Below are 17,460 nucleotides of genomic sequence, written 5' to 3' on the forward strand. Positions count from 1 at the left end.
GCTTTCCCGGCCCCAGGCTGCCTGCGGACAGAGCTGAAACCCCGGGTCAGGCCCCGTGCCAGCCTGAGTCCAGCCCCGTTGGACTGTCTGTTTTTGTGCCTTCATCTGTCATTTATTCGTTGTAACTCTTGCTGTTATTCATTCAGCAGTTTGCCTCATAATCTGCAGGACCCTGGTGGAGACCTCGGATTTACGCTGCAGCGTTACGTGATGCTGTGGCGCCCCCTGGTGGCAGCACTGTAGAATTACACCCAGCATTGGGCGTGAGGGGTTGCTGGGTAACTTTTTCACTACAGAAGTCGTCGTGAACTTGGCATTCAGAGTATATATTTAGCATACATGCTGTGCAGGGCACGGCCTGGGGCCGGGATGGCAACAAAGCTTACTAGAAGACATCACCCCAAGCAGTTGTTGAAGTAGCAGGCACGAAACAATAATGAAACGCAGGTGTGGGTGTTCATTATTTTAGGGTGCGTGTGAGAGTTTGCAGGTGAAGCAGATTGCTAAGGATGGGGTTGAAAGGATACAGCAACCTCGGGTGGGGTGAACCGGGTTCGAGTCGTGGCTCCTCTAGCTGAGTGGCCTTGAGTCACTTGCTTCTCATGTTTTAGGGTGACTTTCTGCTTTGTGGATTTAGGATTCCAGAAGAAGTTGGTGTGGCATCATGTCATGCCTGGAACAGAGTAAATGCTCAGAATGATCTGGAACACCCCCATCGTCGCCACCATCATCCTTTCTGTTGGAGGAAGGGAGACTGAGCAGATGGAGAGAGACAGCCATCCCCTTGGGAAAGCCCAAGGCACAGCGTGGTGTGCAGGGTCTGGTGGGCATTGCAGGACTGGGGTTGGCTGGGGTCCCTGTGGCGGATGTTGAAGCAATGACATGGGAAGGGAATATTAGTCGACAGTTGGGTGTAGGAGCAGAACGAGAGTGGAGAAACTATGTCCCATGGTCTCCGCCATGGGATGGAAGTAAACAGACACATGAGATTTCTTTCAAAGATGGGGTATGTTTGATCAGATGATGGACTTGGAGAATGAGGGATAGAAGGCAAGACAGCTGTGGAACAGTGACCCCACCTGCCCAGGGCGGGATGACGAGGAGGGAATCAGAGGTGAGGGCTGGGCTCATCTCTGACAAGATGAGCATGAAAATGGGAGAAAAGATTCAAGGAAGCTTCTAGAAAACCAAAGAGATAGGACAGGGCTAGAAAGTTAGATTTTTTAAAAGATTTATTTATGCATACAAGAACTGGGGTACAGGCCAGAGGTACAGGGGGTGGGAGTATTCACCAGAGACAGAGTAGACAGAACAGGCAGATGTATTGAAACATACTGCTAAGGGGAGCAGCGGAGAGGCAGGAGAGATCTGCTGTGTCCTGTGGGTCACCTCCCAGGCCAGGGATAGAATTCGTGCTGCAGGTGCTGCGGATAGCTTCATCGTGCTGCACTTTGATCTGTTGCGCCACCAGGGAGGGCCCAGAAAATTAGATTTTAATATCATAACATAGAGGTCTTGAATTAATTTAAGACCTCCCTAAGGAAAATTTGTAAATGAATATATAGCACATCAAGGTGAGTTTTTAGACGAAGCAGGTGTGGCTGAGTTTGGATCGGTGCGGGGACCCTACTGTGTCTGTCTCAGGTGGCGGGGACAGAGCCAACCTCTGCACTGTGTGCGGCTGAGTGATTATGCCAAGCAGACTTCCTTCCTTAGCTGCATGGGAATAACAGTTCACCTTTCTCAGTGCTCCTGACACTGAGGCGAGGTCTGGAGAATGATGGGCACATAACCCCAGCTTCATAAGTAAAGTCATTCCTCTTCCCACAATACCTTTGATATTAAGGAAATCTGGAAATCTGTGTGTAACCAAAATAATAAAATCACCTTTTATTTATTTCTTCATTCATTTATTAATCAACGAGTCAGTTAATGAGCACTGTTTATACTTGGTATGGATTGACCTTCTGGTTGGGAAAGTGTCAGAAGTAACTGCAGAAACAGAGTGCACCTCCTTGTCACTGTCCGTCTGCGAGTCTCTGCCAACCCTCCTGGTACCAACATGACAGTTTCTTGTGTCTTAGATTATTGGCTCCTGGCTCATGCAGATCAGTGACAGTCCACAGGGTTGACTTGAAGAACTGGGTCTTTGAAAATGTGCATAAACTCTTCTCTGGATGTCACTTCTACCAAGTTGTCCAGTAAAAATAATTTGACCTGAAGCCACTCAAGAGGCTGCCCACAACACACGACTCAGACGGCACTGAAAGGAATGTTCTAGCCTCAGAGGTCAGCAGGGCTGAGCCTGCATCCATCCAGTCTTGGTTTGCACGGCTGACCTCAGAGCTGTGGGAGGCAGAGTGTAGGGATATGTCAGAGAACATGGGTGAGCCTGGCCTCTGAGATGGTCCAGTGGCCTCCCTGGCCGAGGGCTCCTTGACTGTCCAGCCATCAGCATTTCAGGATTCAGTGAACTGCTGTTCTGACTCAGTCTCACCCTGAAAGTCAGATCCCTGCAGGTGACCCGGTGCACACAGAAACAAAAGAAGAAGAAGAAGAAAAAAAACAGACACTAAATCTACAGGTCCATCACGACCCACTGGGCACCAAGGGCCTTTCCCCTGTTGCCCAAACCCTGGACAGCAGCCACTGGGCATCTTGCCATTGTTCCTGGGGAGTGGTGCTTAGTGAGGAGTAGGATATTTATTTTTTTAAAATGGTTCTTTACAAAGATACAAAATCCCTGTGGTTATTTAATTATTTAATGGTTCTTTAAGTTATAGAAGTACCTTTTATGAGCTTGTGATTTATGCCTGTTCATCCTAAAGTTAATTCCACTCTAGCTCTATAAATCAGCAAGCTCACATATTTAACTACGTTAACGTAGTTTTTTTTTTTAATGGCTTCCTTTTATATGAAATCATTTAATAAAAATGGAAGTATCCTCTCTATGGCTGTGGATAAATTATTTACTCCCATTGGATGAACGAGTGAGCATTTCAAAGATCGGTCTTTGGGAAAGTTTTTGTGAGCAGCTTTCTGACAGATGACGTAGTTTTATGCCAAGTTTAGTATATTTCCTTTAAAAAAAATCGTCCCATAATAAAACACCTATTAATGGGGGAAATGGCACTAAATGTAAAACATGCCAAATCTTGCAGTGCATGAAAGGCACTCTGGGAAGACAGCCTTAATCTCCCTGCAGGGCTCATCCCAAAGCCAGGCCTAAGGTTATCACCCCCCTGCTTCAAGCCTGCTGGCCTCACCAGGTATGTCCCCGAGCATCTCACGGATGCTGAATTCCAGGCCACCTCATCATGCAATGTCACGCAAGGTCTGAGGCAGGTCACGTGCCAAGTCCTGATTGCCACTCCCCGCGGCAGGCTACCTCGGCAGCCCTTCTGGGCTTCAGTTCTTCAAATGCTCTGCTCCCTGTCCCCACGGTGAGGATTATCACAGCACAGGACACAGCAGGAAGCACACAGATGCGTGTTATCTGTTTTGTTCAGCAGCAAGTGTCAGGTTAAGTGAGGAGAGCAAAGTAAAAAAAAAAGTAGCATTTAGTGGTGTGGGTTTCTCCATTCTAGTGATGGCCGTGAGTCCTGCAATGCTGGGTCTCAGCTCAGCTAGTGGTGGCAGCCAGGGTCACAAAGTGGGCTCCTCTGCTCCTGGGGGGGCCCTCACATGGCCGCTGACATGTCCACTCTGCCACTTCCAGGGCTGAGAAGGCAGCTGTCCTCCGGCTCCCGTCTTCTGGGGGTGGGGGACCGGAGTCCACCTTTCTTGTGACCATGGTCTTGGGCCTCTAGACTCTGTTCCCCAAGCCCAGAGGGTGTGGGGTAGGGGACACACGGGTGATGAGACATCCTGGTATTACTGGGTTTGGGGTTCCTCAGTCCATATGGCCAGGAAAGATTCCAAAGCCAGTCTTTAACAGGAACAAAAGTTCAAAGAGAATGAAGGGAGACCTGCGGAGAGGTCCTGGGAGGGCAGAGTTCAGGGAAGTTTGGGGGGGGGGGTGCTGTTGGCTTAAGTGTAGCACAATGAGTGCTCGTCCCCCCCTTCTTGGGGCCCACTGTGCAGGCCTACCAGGGTCCTGGTTTATCAGTCCAGGCAGCACTTTCTGACTGGTTCTCCTCCTGTGCCCCTGGGGTGTGGTCAGCCCAGCAGCAGGTTGGGGCCAGGTCTTCAGTCTCCCTTCTGCGGCTTCAAGCTTTCCTGGGGTTTTATCAATCTGCCTCTAGGTTAGGGTGGGGGGCTGCTCTCTCTCCCCCTGGGCATTTACTGGCTCTCCTCAGGCTTTACTGGCCCTTGGAAACCTTTCCTGGGGTCCCGGGACAGAGGCTCAACTAGATTTCCCCCAGGTGTCGCCCTCCCTGCCCCGGTGTCTACCCCTGTGGGGGGGTGGGGCACACACAGAGGTGTTCTGGGAAGCATCTGAGTCTGAAGGGTGTGTGGGGGGTGCAGAGACGGGCAGTCACTCCTCCTGGGCACTGACAGGTGACTGGAAGGCAACCCTGGTCCAGGACAACAAAGTCCGGAAGGGCAGCAGGTGTCCAGAAGTGACGTGCAGGGCTTGTCCGGAAGTGATGTAATGCGTGTGCGGAAACGTCAATGTTGGTCCCTGAGGCAAATAATCGCTCCTTGTTTTCTTTCTTCCTAGAAGCAATCAGACGCCACTTTCTCAAGCCAGGGTACATGTTCTGTACAGATGTCGCTTTCTCTTCCTCACACTGTGCTACAAAGCTCCACCTCCCCACAGTTCCATCAGCTGTCAGGATTCGGCCTCGCCCGTCTAACATGAAATGTGTTAAGGAAATTTGTGGCTAGTTAATCGGCCGCCACTTTCTCACCCCTTATGAACATAAAGAAACAGCTTGCAATGTTTCTAAATAATATAAGATTATAAAACACAGCTTGCACAAAAAGCAATTTGAACAGCTTTCTTCACATGAAAAGATAATACCAAAACTTAATGAGAATGGACTTTAAGATTAAGGGAAAATGGGAGCTTTGAACTTACATTAATCAATCTTACTAAGTAAGATTAATTTGCATAGGTAAAAAAGGTCAGTGGAAATCATTTATTCTTTCGTTGGATTGTATTTTAGCATTGTGCGCTATCTCAGTAAATGGCTGTGTCCTCAAAATGCCCCCAAGAGGCTTGTGCCTGCATAATTATATATTTTATTGCTGTCTTTTGTGTAATACATATTTATACATTTAAGCTTCTTTGAAAAATGTGAGCATTTCTGGCTTTATGGGTATTCAATAGATAGCTGCTATTATGATGATGGATGATGAAGAAAAAAAAGGGAAAGATCGTGCAAAGTGCAATTTTGACTTTTGAGCTTCAGGGGGGAGGTTGTTGGTTGTCAATAATGTTTGTCAAATCAACGACTTCCTGGGGAAGGCGAGTTGGTAATTAATCTTGATGCTAGAAGCTGCCCTTGTGGGCACAAGAAGTTCACCAAGCACCACAGCCTCGTCCTGGCTTGGGTTTCACACGGGAGACACAACTAAGTACCATTTCTTGCTATCAAGAATATCTGTCCAGAAATGCTCACCGGTAAACAGGCATGTGGAGAAAATGTTTGTCCTTTTGTTTCTTGACAGCTGGGCTCACATGACCTAAGTCTCTCTCTCTCTCCCCCTGGACTGTGAACTAGTGGCAATAACAGGTAGCTTTGATGTGCCAGGCAGTAAGCTAAACATTTCACATCATTATTCTCATGTCCAAAAGCCCTGACCGATGAAGAAGCTAAGGAACAGAGAGGTTAAGGAACGTGCCCAAAGTCACACAGCTAGGAAGTGTGGGCTTGGGGCGTAGAGGCCGGGAGCTGACGGCTATAAGGGAGCATAAAAAGCCTCAGGTCAACATCCCGCCTTCAGGTGAACACTGCGATGTGTTCAAATGGTCATGAAATAACCCGGGTTCTGAAGTGTGTGGACGTAACAGCTGGCTGGACAGCTGCCACTGTCCTGGGCTTGTGTGCCCACCCCTTGCGTCTGTTAGCAGAGCCTTGCCGAAATGCCTCAGCTTGCAGCTTCTGCTTCTTTCGCACAAGTTACTTACACAGGAACCAGAGATGTTCTCTACTCACATCGGATTGTGGACTGAGAGTGAGGTCAGACACCCAGATTGGGAGTTTTGAGTTAGCTCAAATAGTCTCAACCCCCTACATTATTATATAAAAAACACAAGTAAATTCGCATGAATAAAGCCAATGTGTATATCATAAAAATTTCATTTGCGAGAACTGCTTGAGTCCCCACCCACATTCCTTCCTCCCTGACCATTCAGAGTGTGACTTCCTGCGTCGTGTGGGGTCTTCAGGCCTGTCACATGGTCATGGCTGACCACCGACCCTTATTCATTCCAAGGGAATTTCCCTTCTGTGGAAGGCAGTGGTGGGAAATGTGAGGTGAGCCAGCAACCCTGCCCCACAGAACACTCAGCGAAGAGAGGTCCGAGGAGGGCAGAAGGCGTGGGGAGCCCTTGGGAGGCCAGAGACGCGGCATGCGGCAGCTGGAGGGCCGTGCAGAGAGCGAGGCTGGATTCAGATCCACTTCGCTAGTGCACTGCAGCCAGCAGTCGCTTCTGGACTGGATGTGGGTATGACAGGAGGGAGCATTTCAAGGTGAGCGGGCAGGATTGTCTGGCTGGATTAGGTGGATAGATACAAGCTCAGATTTTGAGGAAGTCAAGAGATCCGTTTTGGATAGTTTTTAAAAAATTATTATTTTTTACTTATCTTTGACATCATTGGGTAATCCCTGTAAAATTCCCACCACCAATTCACCGTGCACCATCACCAAAGCATCTTGTGTTCTTCTCCCCCCATTTGGGTCCCTCTCCCTCCCCTCCCTCGCAGAATGTCTCTGATTTATGGTTGCCGTCTGATTTTGTTTTTATTATTTTTATTATTGCTATTTTTACCTGATCCCTTACTTGGTTTCCCTTTATTCTTCCTATAAGTGAAACCATCTGATATTTTTCTTTTTCCTTCTGGCTTATTTCACTGAGCATGACCCCCTTCTAACTCCATTCATGTTGCTGCAAATGACCCGAGCTTATCATTTTTACTTACTGAGTAGTATTCCTTTGTGTGTATATGTATCGCATCTTCTTGATCCAACCATCTATTTTGGGACATTTGGGTTGTTTCTATACATTACCTATGGTAAATAGTGCTGAAATAAACACAAGTGTGTAGGTGTATTTTTGAATTAAGTTTATATATATATATTTAAGCTGAAGAGCCCACTGGTCCAAGGAGCTGTTGACAGGGAACTCTGAATATCACACAAGTCTGAGTGGAGTCACAGAAGTGGTAGTATCAGAATCCACGGCTCTTAAAAGTTGAGTCCTGGAGGGAATGTGTCTGCGGGATTGTGGAGCAATTCGGCTGGGACAGAGGGAGAAGCTACGTCTCAGGGTGGAGGGAAGAGAGCTCTTCTGAAGTCAGGCGCCCTTTCTCCTGACCAGAACAGATGGCGATATGCCCAGGAGCTTCCACAGAGCGATAACTGAGCACTTACTGTGCGCCTCAGGATGGGCAGGCAAGAAGGGGTGGGGAGTTCCTGGTCTCTGCCAAACGTGTTCCCCTGTGGGTCCAGCAGGCAACTGAGGTCACCTAAAAAAAGGAGGTGATCTTTCTATTCCTAGAAAGTCAGATGTGGCAGGGAGAGTGAGTTCCAAGTTATAATAAGAAATCAGTTAGTAGGAGCTAAAAAAGAAGTGTGTGCCCCTACAAGGGCAGGCAAGTCATGGATCATTTGAAACAGATAATCTGTTTTTTAACCTGATATTAACTAGTGTTGCTGATATAATGGTGCTAAGATATTAATACTTTAAGCTCCTCGATTGATATCAATGAATGTCACTGACAGAATGAACATCCGAAGAGGACCATAAACACTTGTGTGTGTGTGTATGTGTGTGTGTGTGCTGTCATTCAAATTTATGAGACTTGCGGTATGCAGCTTAATTCAGCTCACGTTAGGCAATGGTGTATTTCTTGCTGTACTTCATTGCTCATTTGTATTCTTCTTAGAGGCTCTGTCTCTAATTTTCCAGTCTTTTGCAAGCCCCTGTGCCTATATATGTCTGTGTTATAAGGTCCTACTTACAATTCACTCTCTTACACACATATGCACTTATAAAATCTTCCTCCTTAGGGTCTCCCAGGACCTCCTGGGCCACAAGGTCCAATCGGACTCCTGGGAGGTCCAGGACCCATCGGGATCCCAGGAAAGAAAGGACTGATAGGTGACAGCGGCCCTCCAGGAGCAGCGGGGGACAAAGGAGACCAGGTAAACCTCTTAGGAAAGACTCGTCTCAGCCTCTCACCGGATTTTTTATAATCACAAATACTTGACCTTTAAGTGACATCTGAACTCCCCTCCGAGCATCAGTTTTCTCCTTTCCAGAAGAGTGTGCCTTCTTTTCTGTGTACTTAGCGAGGGGTCCGACACTGTCACAGCTTAAAAGAAAAATCACTTGATGCTGTAGTTTTGTATTGAGTTTTTCTTTTTCTGTTCAATAATATAGCTTAGTGGTCATTCTATAACAACTCATGTAATTTGAATTTACTCCTGTAAAAGTGTTACATCACATGTCACCGTGTGGATAAACACAACTTACTCCCCATTGAAGAGAATTTGAGCTTCTCCCCCTGCTTTGCGGAGGTCAAATGTGGGAACAAAGTCCTGTAAATTACTGGAGTTTACATTGAAGAGTTTGCTTCTCCAGGACAGAAATAGCCCAGGAATTTCAAGTATGAATATTTTCTGTGAATTGAAACTGCCAAGTTTGCTTCCGAGGTACACAAACAAAGTGCAAAAAGGCAGATTCGTAAACCTTCACGGTTAAGAGCATCAATGTAAAAATAGGTCACAGTCATTGTGAAGTGTTTTTAATTTTTCAATTTTTTGTTTTCTGGGATTTCAGGGTCCAACAGGTGTTCCTGGATTTCCAGGTTTGGATGGCATGCCTGTAAGTATCCTGAGGTTTCCTCCAATCTTTTCAAGAATGAAGCGACATTCCAAACCCAGAAAACATCATAACCCTCAGTATCAAACACACATGCACACACACACATCAAGCTCTTCTCACATGCTCACTTTAGGGCAGAGAAGGGGGCTTACCTTTATCATGTACAATAGCTCTAACATCAAGGCATTTTACTTGAATAACAAGGTTGTCAAGGAGGTTACAGAAAATCCTCTCAACAAGTGAGTTGTAAATAAATGTGTGAAAAAATTCATTTGTCACTAGGTCCCAGCACTGGAAATAGGCTTGACTTATTTCATACCAGAAAACCAAGTGAAGATAAAAGAGGAATTTAAGGGCTTTCCAATGCATCAGAGTCTTTGAAAGGCTTCAAGGAAAGTGTCCATATCTCCCAAGTACTCCAAACAAAACTCATTTAAATTGGGTTATACGGAAATTTGCTTATTTTTTCCCATGCAACATTGCTCATGTGGGGAAGGAGGTGTCATGAAATTAAACAAGTAGAGGATGGGTCAGGGAACTTAGGGGCTCATGGAGGAGGGGCAGATGGGATTGAGGGTGGGGGCTTGGGGAGAGAAAGCAAAGGTGACAAAATCCTCTGTTGACCCCTAAAAAAATGGACAGAATCAATCTCTTCTCCCCCAGCTACTTGATACAGTCACAGTATAAATTTTGATTGTTTTTTGCAGCATTAGGAATCTGGAACAGAATTTACTACTGATGCTAACAGTTCTGTTTTCATACAAAGGTTTTGCTTTCCGTGACACGTGCTCACGCAGTCATTGGCTTCATGTTCTATTCATTCTTTACCATTTCATCCCGGGGGTGGGGGACAGAACAGCAAACAAGGAAACCCGTGGGTCTCTGCTGTCCTTGCCCCACCACCCCGCCGGGTGCCTCTGACTCTTCCATAAACGCCTCGGTATTTTGTTTCTTGCAGGGGCACCCTGGGCCCCCAGGATCCAGAGGGAAACCTGGACGGGACGGCTACAATGGCTCAAGAGGGGACCCCGGCTTTCCCGGAAGAGGAGGAACTCCCGGCCCAGAAGGCCCCCCAGTAAGACACCTAGAACTCACCCCAGGGAGAATCTTAGGTGAAATGTCCTGCAGAGGGAACAGGTTCATCTTGAAGAAGCAGTTGGGGCCTGTGTGACTTACATGGTGAACAGGGGTGATGGGGTGAGGACAGAGGCAGCTGACCTGGGACGTGAGGGGCCCTGGGGCTGTGGAGGAGGCCGAGGGGAGGCCGGGAAGAGGCCGAGGGGAGGCCGGGAAGAGGCCGGGAGGAGGCTGCTTTTATTCCACGCCCTGAAAGGCTTTCTGGAAGGAGGCGGTAGGTCCTGACTGGCGCTCTACTGAGAGGCTCCTGGCTGCTTTAGCTTCTCCCATGGGAGCAAAGTCAGGCGATCTTCTGGAACAGTTGAGCTTGGAAAGCAATGGGTCCTTTATAGGAGCTTCACATATGAAAATAATAGGACCTTAATGTGACAATCAATTTCAAATATATTAACATGTTAATTAAACAGGAAAACTTGGGAGCGGGAAGAACACACTGAGGCATTTCATTCAATTTTTAAATACCCTGATGAAACCTGCTGCTCACATAAAGAGCTTCCAAAAGGAACATGCTGTTTTCCCAGAAGTTCATTTTACAAGGATGCCCAGATTCTAGTTTGAATACAAATTCTGAAATGGATAAAATCAACTTTTAAAAAATTCATTTCTAAGGAATAAAATAATTAAAAATTGTTTTCATATAAGAATGATACATATGAATTATATTGTAAGGAAAAATGCAATTTTCCTACTGAATAATTAGTAAATAGCTATTAATAAATTAATATTGATTGTATGTGTTGTATGTTATTTATAAAAGTGTATTATGCGTTTATATATATATATAGCAAATATTTTAATAAATACTCTGAGTTTACAAATTCCTTAGTATATCTTAACTGAATATCAAATAAACACATATGAGACCCACAGCATTAATAACAAGAAGAGAAGAAACAATCTCCACTAATGCAACATGACTATAATGTTCATTTTATCGGCGAGTAATACTTCACATCGAAAAGTAAATACTGGAATAACAATATGCTTTCACCCCCTCTTAATGAGTATTTTCTTACCAGGGCCTTCCAGGGGAAAATGGAGAAAAAGGAAATTCGGTGTTCATTGCGGGTGCTGTTAAAGGCATTCAGGTAGGCACTGTGATCCCGGGAGGCTTGCGCATTCTGTTTGCACACAGGTAGCCCCTGCGGGAAGCACACGGGCTGCATTGTGCCCAAGTGCACAGGCTTTACCATTACCTGGGGCCCTGGGACCACGTTTCTGCTTCTGGGAAGCCCCTTGGCTAACACTTCTCTGCTGTAATTGCTGGTACCTCCCAACCATCGCGAGGTTGCCGCAGATACCTTCATTTCAGGACTCTTGACCTTGGCCTGGTTGACATCTGGAGCCATATGACCAGGGGGTGACCTTTGCTTTGTAGAACACAGACCCTTGCCCTTGGCCTTAATGCATGCCATTAGCACCCTTCACCCTCCACCTCAACAGTCCCTCCCTACATGCCATTGGTCACCTGCAAAGAAAAATCACCCTCAGTTGGGAAGCGCCGATCTATTATTCTCTTAGTATGTTCATCCACTATAACAGACGTCGCCATAATGAATTGAACATCGGCACTCCTCGACAACTTTAGCACCTTCGTGTTTTTCACAGAGAATGGAAAAGATATGTCAATGCCCCCAAAACCTAAATGCAGACTTACGCTATAATCCAGCGCCCTGTCTCCCACTAATGACCCAAAGAAATTCAAGCAGGGCTCCAACAGATATTTGCACGCTCATTTTCACAGCTGCCTAGTAGCTATACTCAAAGTGGAAGGAAGCTGCCAAGGTGTTTGGTGACTGGGTGGGTGGGTAGGTATAAGCCAAAGGTAGAGATGACAATGTTCAGCCTTAAAGTAGGGAGGGAATGCACGCCAGCACCGTGGGGATGAGCCTCGAGATCATGTAAGTGGGAGGAGCCAGTCAGAAAAGCACAAGTGAGGTGAACCCATTTGCATGGGGCTCCTGGCGTTAGGTACATAGACAGAAGGTGAGTGCCAGGGGCTGGGGAGGGAGGGGACTCGTGTTTACGGGGGGCAGAGTTCCCTGGGGGAAGATGAAGAATGTTGCTGGAGCTGGGAGGTGGTGATGGCCGCACGGGGATGTGCCCTGGGCCACAGAGCCGCAGCGCACGGCAAAGTGACTCACCTGGTACAACAGATGGTAAGTGTACTTTGCACTATGTTTTGCATTTTTCAAAGAAAGCGTGCTGTCATGGGGCTGTGCACCCTTTGATTCTCTGCAATGGAGATTTTTAGACCAGAGGCACTGTCTTCCCAGGGGGGTGGGGGCCCCACACGGGTTCCCAGCACATCCTGGCTAAGGTGAGGGCATGCGGAGAGGCGAGGTGAGGTCTGGCCAGGAGAACAGAGACGGTTAAACTGATGCTGTGGACCTTCAGCCTGAGAACTGGAACGTTTGAAGCCGAAGAATGAAACTGCATCTCAGTTCTGTTGTTGGCTCCACTCCAGCAACCTGTCTCTGGTTTCAGCTGCAAAGTAGAATTCAGGGCTTAATGATGGAGAAAAAGTCTCTTCGATGGAGCTCTGCTACCGTTGGGACCCCACTCTGAAAACTGGAACTGGGCCCAAATAGTTCCCGTGTGTCTGCCCACGTTGACGCTGTGTGCACGTGTTTAGGGACAAGTTGTAACGGTGTCACTGTTGCAGGGGGACACAGGCGACCCCGGACCTCCGGGCTTTGCGGTGAGTCTCCCCTGTGCTTGGTTTTGGCCTTCGCAGCAGTGGCCCACACTGGCGTGAAGGCTGACAGCACCAACTACATAGTTCAGAGTCCACACAAAGTGAAATTGAGGGTTTTGGTTCAAAAATCCATTGAGAATTTCATGATGGTGAGAGCAGACGACTGAATCGGCGTGAGGCCCTGTGTGGAGGGACCAGGTGGCCTCTCCGGGTCTCACTGGCTGTTATTCTCTTTTAATTAATGGTCATTTCACATGGTTCAGGTCTATACAGTTGCTTAATACTTAAGATAAGTCTGCTTAGAAACTGAATGAACTGTTATGTGTAGTGGAAATGAGTTGGCCAGCTAAGTCATGCATGCATGTTATGAGCATCTCCCCCTTACCTCCCTAAAATGTGTAAGCCCATGACCATATTAGTTTTCCAATTGATCAATGTTCATGAGATTAAAATCGAAAGCAATTGTGTCTCCCAGTGCTCTGCCATCCTTTTACTTGGTAACCTCTGGTGGCCGACAGGGCTACTCACCGTGTTAGAATGGCTTAGAGCTCCCCAAGCCCACTGAATCAATGAGATGCCATGATATTGCTGTGAAAAAAAATTGAATTTAGCATTTAACAGGAAAGAATTTTCATGGAAGAAGATGCAAAAGTTCTGGAGCTGGGAGGTGGTGGTAATGACCCAATAAAGCTAATGCACTTAGTACCACAGAACTGAAGTACCCTCTAAAACGGTTAACGTGGTCAATTTTGTCATCTATATCTTGCCACATATGATAGCCAATCTCATCATGTGCTCACGAAATCATTTGATCAGGACAGGATCAGCACAAGAGAATAGAGAGCCTCTCTCCAAGCTTCCAGAATGGGCCAGAATATTTGCCACAATGATTATGTTGTAGAAAATTGTTAATGGTTGAAACATCTTGATTTTGAATTGAGGACGTTTCTATTCATGGTCATCTTATAGGGGATGTCTAAAAATATATATTCAGGACTATAAATATATTGATGTTTTAATATAACTAATGCTTTATTAGTATCACTCTTTTGAAATCAATTTGATGTACATCAAAATTGCCACACATGGGGTGTAGGAGTCATTAGTGGCATGTTCTCGGCTTTTGCTACTGGAAGATTTACTTGTCAATAAGTAGTCTGATCTCTGGGACTTGCTCTCACCCCAAGAAGTCAGTCATACTCACCAGAGTGTACCCCTTAGGGTCCACCTGGTAGCAGATGTTTTCTGTGCAATTCTGCTTGAGGTCTTTAGTCCCCTGGGCTGACACATGAGCTGATGACAGCTTGGGTAAGGAAGATGCTGATTTTTCTCATGTTTAGGGTCCTACAGGTGCAAGAGGACCAGTGGGCTCGATGGGTTACCCAGGAGAGCCAGGGCCCCCTGTAAGTACAGCCTTGCTGAGTTTTGTTCCTCTAAAAGCCCAGATCTGATTAGTAAATAAAGCAAAAAAGGCAAATTGCAGCCTTGGGTCAGGTAGAGGTGGGTTCTTTGCAGGATTATAAATGTATGAGTTGGCACAAACCCACTACTCTGATGGAGCCCCTGGGGTCACCATTCCACAGATGAGGCAGAAAGGGGTGGTAGACCACCCCCCATTCATGTTAGAAATCCGTGGGGAGTAGTTTAAAATCAAGGGTTTCCTGTGAGGAATCTGGGGTACCAACACAGACACATTCTGATTTCCATGACTGATTGTTATTTGTGCATGTTTTTGCCTCTGATGCAGGGTCCCCCAGGTCACCCCGGCAGCCCTGGTGTGAAGGTAGGTACTGTGAGTCACTTACCAACGGAGCCCAGAGCTGTGCCAGGAATAAGTGACCAGTGATTTTTGTCAGAGTCATGTCTTCTTATTAGATTTCCAAAAATATTTAATAAATAAATTTCAGCAAATTGCTTGCCCAAAAGTCTTTCTTGCTTTTATTTACTACTTTGATACTCCAAGCAGTTAGTTCTCTCTCCCTTTTTTAAGAGTTATTTATTTATGCATACAGCCCTGGGGTACAGGCCAGAGGTGCAGGGGCGGTGAGAGGATTCACCAGAGGCAGAGCGGGGATCAGAACAGGTCAATCAACGTAGGGGAGCAGCGGACAGGTCAGGAGAGGTCTGCCAAGCCATGTGGTCACCTCCAGGGCAGGTGGGGATCGAACTCATGCGGAAGTGGCTTAAGCTTCTTAGTGCTGTGCTTTAACCCACTGCGCCACCAGGGAGGGCCTAGTTCTTTTTATTTAAAAGATATATTTATTTATGCATACAAGAACTGAGGTATAAGTCAGAGGTGGGGGGGGTGAAAGGGTTTACCGGAGACAGTAGGGGAGTAGAACAGGTGGGAAATATACTGCTGAGGGGAGCAGTGGGGAGACAGGATGGGTCTGCCGACGCACGTGGGTCAGCTCCCTGGTGGGGGATTGACGCCATGCTGCAGTGCATGTGGAGAGCGTCATAGTGCTGAGACTTAACCTTTGCACCAGCAGGGAGCCCTAAGAATTAGTTCTTTAAATTTCCTTTTCCAGGGTAACTCCGGCGTGGGAATAAAGGGGCAAGCGGGAGACCCGGTAAGAACCCCCTGTGCACGGGAGCCATGAGGTGCCTGCCTTGAGGAGACTGTTCTGATTATCACCTAAATAGTGTTCATTTTCTAGCCTCTGCTCAATTTTATGGCTGAGAATTTTCTTTTGCTCAATTATCAAGGCACCATTACCCTTGACTGTAAAATGCAGTTGTGATAAAACTGAACACTGAAGGCCAGTTAATTTGTAGGACACATTTCACGCCAGCAGAAAGATGGCACATTGCTGAAGATAGATCAGACCCAGAGTAACTATTTGTTTAATTACTGATTTGTTTAGCTTCATTTCAGAAATTTCATCAGAATCATTAACTCCCTATAAATAAATAGACTCACAATCAAGTGAAAATATAAACAATGAGCCAGATACTTGTAACAACACATGATCTCCACTCCCTCCTTCCCAACACACCTCCCGTCATCAGCCCCTCCTCCCCTCCCCTGCCCGCCTCATGCTCTGCAGTCTTTCTGCCTAAGCATGAGACGTAGCAAGGATGAGCTTTAGGAAAATGTCTAAAATGGCTGTGCCTTCAGACACACTCTGAATGTTGAAGCACCGTGAATGGCTTCTCGACTGCAGGCAAATAGCCAATAAACATCTAGAGCCACGTGAGGCTGCGGGCCTGGCCTGGGGCTTTAGCGGGGCAGGCCTGGTGCCTGGGCTGAGTCCAGCCTGCTTGGGAAAGTGACAGCAGAGCTGAGGAGCAGCAAGACAGCACCGCCCGTAGTAATTGGGAAGAGTTCCTGATGAAGGGAGGTACCTCTACAGAGGGTTGCCCAGAAAGCGCAGGTCACCAAGTACGCTCACCTTGGTAACACACAATAGAAGGACACAAGAAACAGTAGGAGAAGGTTTGTAGGTGTATGGGGGCCCATGCAGGATGGGGAGCAGCACCCTGCCCCCACCACTAGGAGCCTTTCTTCCATTTGTCATGGTTCAAGGCGTCCAGAACATGCCAAAGGTCTTGGGGGGAAGGGCATTCCAGGGCCCCAACCCATCCTTGAGGGCCACTACCTTACACAAATGACTAACAGAAAGTAGACTCAATGGTTTTCAAACCTGGGAGTCATGAACCCCGGGGGATGTGTATGTCACAGTCTCAGAAGCCCACGACTCCCAGTTTGAGAAACAGCGTTGGGAGAATAGCAGGAATTACCTGTTCTGTGGCCTCAGCGCCAACCAGATGTGGTGGCAAAATCAGGCCACAAAAGATCACAGAAAAATGTGTCTATGTCTTGGCCATTCAGGTTACCTGAAATCTACTTAAGTTCACCCTGTTAGACTGGCAAAATCCAGTCAAATTGGGAACAAAATCCTAATTTGAAATGCTGAGGCAGGACTCTGAGGTGTGGGTGCACTGAGGTGCTCGGTACTCACCCTGTCCAGGTGCTGTGATCCTGCAGTGTTTCTATCGCGGTCTTCACGCTTGGTCTTCTTGGTCCTTTTGGCTAAAATGAGCATAAGGTATTTTACAATGCAGCAAACTTGTAATGTGACCGACATTTTGAAGCCACTCCTTGCTGGTCAGTCTGCATGAGTTTAGTGCAGGTTTACTCCAGCTGCAGAACAGGCAGGATGATCTTTGCAGATGCACGTTACGGGCTTATTTGGGTCCAGTTGGTGCATTTGTTCAGTTGCTTGCTTGCACATTGCTTATTGCAGCGGCTACCCATTGCAGTGGTAGGGGCAGGGCCACATTTTACACTGATTTTTACAATCAGTCTGCATTACTTATGCAAAACCACAGATACTTCAAATTAGCATGATTTTCATTTCAAATCCATGGCACACTGGACCGTTACCATCACATCACAACAGGTAAGTGAAAGTCTTGTTTGCTTCAAATTTTATTTCAATATGAAGTTAATATGGACTCTGCTATCTTGATTTCTTTTGGAAGGGTGAGGTTGGCCGACAGGGCTTTCCTGGACCTATGCTACTGGTGCATCCCTTTGATTTACATTTCCTTAAAGGAGAAAAGGTGAGCCCCAAATCCGCGTGTGACTTGGCAAAGCAGGCATTGCCAGCATTTTTTTTTT

The 17,460-nt window shown here is 46.8% G+C and overlaps 1 protein-coding gene across 1 annotated transcript in view; it reads left to right on the forward strand.

Annotated features, from left to right (window-relative positions):
• COL4A4 (collagen, type IV, alpha 4) overlaps nucleotides 1-17,460 on the forward strand; it is a 103,490-nt gene that overhangs the window by 23,123 nt on the left and 62,907 nt on the right. The window contains exons 5-13 of the mRNA XM_012728371.1: nucleotides 8,182-8,316; nucleotides 8,954-8,998; nucleotides 9,957-10,073; nucleotides 11,155-11,223; nucleotides 12,801-12,836; nucleotides 14,174-14,236; nucleotides 14,581-14,616; nucleotides 15,365-15,406; nucleotides 17,322-17,402. Of these exons, the coding sequence (XP_012583825.1) occupies nucleotides 8,182-8,316; nucleotides 8,954-8,998; nucleotides 9,957-10,073; nucleotides 11,155-11,223; nucleotides 12,801-12,836; nucleotides 14,174-14,236; nucleotides 14,581-14,616; nucleotides 15,365-15,406; nucleotides 17,322-17,402 (624 nt within the window). The remainder of the gene's footprint in view (nucleotides 1-8,181; nucleotides 8,317-8,953; nucleotides 8,999-9,956; nucleotides 10,074-11,154; nucleotides 11,224-12,800; nucleotides 12,837-14,173; nucleotides 14,237-14,580; nucleotides 14,617-15,364; nucleotides 15,407-17,321; nucleotides 17,403-17,460) is intronic.

This window comes from Condylura cristata, unplaced genomic scaffold (genome assembly GCF_000260355.1).
Source record: "Condylura cristata isolate star-nosed mole 26May11 unplaced genomic scaffold, ConCri1.0 scaffold00002, whole genome shotgun sequence".
In the NCBI taxonomy this organism is placed as follows: Eukaryota; Metazoa; Chordata; class Mammalia; order Eulipotyphla; family Talpidae; genus Condylura; species Condylura cristata.